Source organism: Populus euphratica, unplaced genomic scaffold, assembly GCF_000495115.2.
Source record: "Populus euphratica unplaced genomic scaffold, PopEup_1.0 scaffold38.1, whole genome shotgun sequence".
Taxonomy (NCBI): domain Eukaryota; kingdom Viridiplantae; phylum Streptophyta; class Magnoliopsida; order Malpighiales; family Salicaceae; genus Populus; species Populus euphratica.
The window spans coordinates 362,756-365,417 of record NW_011499911.1 but is presented as its reverse complement, the minus strand read 5'-3'; the positions used below and the strand labels follow the sequence as shown (position 1 = coordinate 365,417).

The 2,662-nt window shown below is 41.1% G+C and overlaps 1 protein-coding gene across 1 annotated transcript; it reads right to left on the bottom strand.

The window, feature by feature from the left end:
- Window positions 1-214: 214 nt before the first annotated feature.
- Window positions 215-2,294, bottom strand: LOC105133959 (putative receptor-like protein kinase At1g72540). Its single transcript, XM_011038139.1, has 5 exons — window positions 1,817-2,294; window positions 1,588-1,723; window positions 1,354-1,490; window positions 1,128-1,251; window positions 215-1,047 (listed from the first exon to the last, which is right to left on the bottom strand). Exons 1-5 carry the CDS (start codon window positions 2,177-2,179, stop codon window positions 458-460), a joined length of 1,350 nt encoding a protein of 449 aa, XP_011036441.1. The 5' UTR covers window positions 2,180-2,294; the 3' UTR covers window positions 215-457.
- Between the last annotated feature and the right edge of the window lie 368 nt (window positions 2,295-2,662).

The following is a 2,662-nucleotide window of genomic DNA, read 5'->3' as shown; positions in this document are numbered from 1 at the left end:
TTTTAAAAATATCTACATCACTTTACAAAACACACAGTTTTTTATCACAAGTGTGTGTGTGTGGTGTGTGAGTGTAGGTTAGCCCAGTGTTGCCTCTTGAAAAATGCAGGGGGCAGCGATTTGGGTTTGAGTACCTGCTTCAGGGAAAGAGGATGCTTTTTGAAAGAAAGAAGGGTACTTAAAAATGATATTGGATTGTTCTTAATGCGATACATAGTGTATGAACAGACTGCTTGCCTAAATTCAAAGTAGGCAAAATTCTGGCTTGACCATTTATGGTGTGTATCCTGTAATTATAGCAGAGTACAACATTTCCAGAGGCCACAAATCAAACTATTCCCTCATGGAAACTTCCAAAATTAAAAAAAAAAAAAATGAAGGAAAAGAACAGCAAGGTAATGTAAATGTACAGTATGCTTATCGGTAAAGCTGATCTATGCCTATTTGCAAATTCCCTCTAGTTTCTGGGAGAGTACAAACCAGTTCCTCTGGTTTTATACAAAGCTGTATCAGAATAGACAGCTCTAGACCTCAGTGACTTAGTCCTCCGTCTGTGCCGATGGCCTTTGCGGTGGCGATCGCAGCCCTTCTCTTTAATCTCCACCTGCTTTCCTTCGCATGTATTACCGTTTCTAATCTCATCACATTCATCTGTACTTTCTTTTCCCTTCTTTTCTAGATCACTTAGCATTTTGCCTTCATTTGGAACAATATACACAAAGGGTCCAATGGGAATGTCAGTTAAGGCAAGTAGAGGCTCCAAGGTCTTGACAACAGTTCTCATAGTTGGTCTAGACTTGGGATGGTGACTCAAACACTGGTAAGCCAATGCTGCTGCCTTTCTCGCACCCTCAGTCGAATACTGGCCTTCAAGTCTCGGGTCCATTATTTGGCATAGTTTACGGGGATCCTTCAATTGAGGTCTTGCCCACTTTACTAGGTTCTGCTCTCTGTTCGGACGGTTCTTGTCCACAGATCGTCGACCAGTTAGAAGCTCTAAAAGTACCACTCCGAAGCTGAACACATCGCTCATGGTTGTCAAATGGCCTGAAAAATACTGTTACTATCAATAAATTACGCAGATTGATTGCCCAGCTATTGATACTGAAAACGTCAGCTTGAATTACCAGTCATTATGTATTCCGGAGCGGCATAGCCTTCAGTGCCCATAACAGGCGTTGTAACGTGGGTATCATCTCCTTCTGGACCATCCATTGCCAGGCCAAAATCTGAAAGCTTTGCATTATAATCCTGAAATAAGAACAGATTTTCCATATTAGAACTTAACCCTGTTTGTAACACCAGCATTATGTTTGCAAGGCATTAAATTAATGCTGGAAGAGAAATGATTACCGAGTCTAGTAAGACATTTGAAGCCTTAAAATCACGATATATGACTGGCTTTTCTTCTTCGTGGAGGAAGGCAAGGCCTTTCGCCGTTCCAACAGCAATTTTTAGTCTTGTTAACCAAGGCAAGGCTGCAGAGTATCCTGCATCAATTAAAACATGCCAGGAACACAGATAGGTCAACCAAATAGGATCATTCAAGATTTTCTTTCAGCGGTGTTACAATGAGAGAATACATACTGTTGAATAGTTTGTCCTCTAGGTTGCCTCGCTCTATGTATTCATACACCAGAAGCCGATGCTCTTCCTCGCAGCAGTAACCGATCAGGTTCACAAGATGGCGGTGCTTTAATTGCCCAAGAAAGATGATCTCGGCCTATAAAATTGAAAACATTTATCATGCTCGACAAAACACTTGAAAAATCCAACCTACTCCATGAACTGTATTGAATTGACTCTATTTGCTTACCAGCCACTCTCGATGTCCTTGAGAGCCATCCAAATCCAGCACCTTCACAGCCACAGGCTGAGCCTTTAATCCTGGCCTAAGCTTGTCGTCAATGAATCCTTTGTACACAGCCCCGAATCCACCTTCCCCAAGATAATTGCTCTTTGAGAACTCATTCGTTACTGTCTGTAGCTCTTTCAGTGTGAAGACATGAAGGTTAAAAATAGAAATGGATAGGTCGCTGAATGAAATTGGTGAAACAGGATTGCTCAAGTCTGAAAGGGATAGCCTCTGAGAACATGTTTGTTTTGGCTCCGGGCGTGATCTCTCAGCTCTGAGACATCCTAGGAGTATTGATTTCCAAGTGAACTTTTTGAGAACCATTCTCTAATATCTATTAAAGGCTTACTTAGGCTTCTGGCAAAAGCTTGTGATGTGTGTGTGTGTATAAATATATAAATATGCAGCCTTTATGGGGTTGGTCAATGCTGGCTTAGAGTATTTAATGAGGAAAGTAGTGAAGATAAGGAAGGGATTAATGGTGTTGGTAGAACGTGTACCAGATTATAAGACTTGGAAAGGAAGTCTGTGTTCGAATGATGATAACCAATCACATTATTTTCCTTCTGGGAAAATGCTCGGCACACGGAATCTCCCTATTCTAGAAGAATGATTACCTTATTCAAAAAAACATTTCCCGTACTTCCCAAGTCTCTGTAGCAGATAGAGAGTAGGAAATAGCAGAGTTTTCTATTCATGACTTTGAAAAACAGACGTGCTGCTATTTAAAAATCTTGGTCTACCTTGACACTAAAATTTCTGTGCGATTTCATCTGCTCGTCGTCCGGGAAAAGCAAGTTCATCGTT

Excerpts from the sequence above, each read along its gene's own strand:
- LOC105133959 (XM_011038139.1), bottom strand. The coding sequence starts at position 2,179 with ATGGTTCTCAAAAAGTTCACTTGGAAATCAATACTCCTAGGATGTCTC. Across the intron at positions 1,724-1,816 it reads AAGGACATCGAGAGTGGCTG|GCCGAGATCATCTTTCTTGG; the intron begins GTAAGCAAATAG and ends TCAATTTTATAG. Across the intron at positions 1,252-1,353 it reads CAAATGTCTTACTAGACTCG|GATTATAATGCAAAGCTTTC; the intron begins GTAATCATTTCT and ends TTCTTATTTCAG.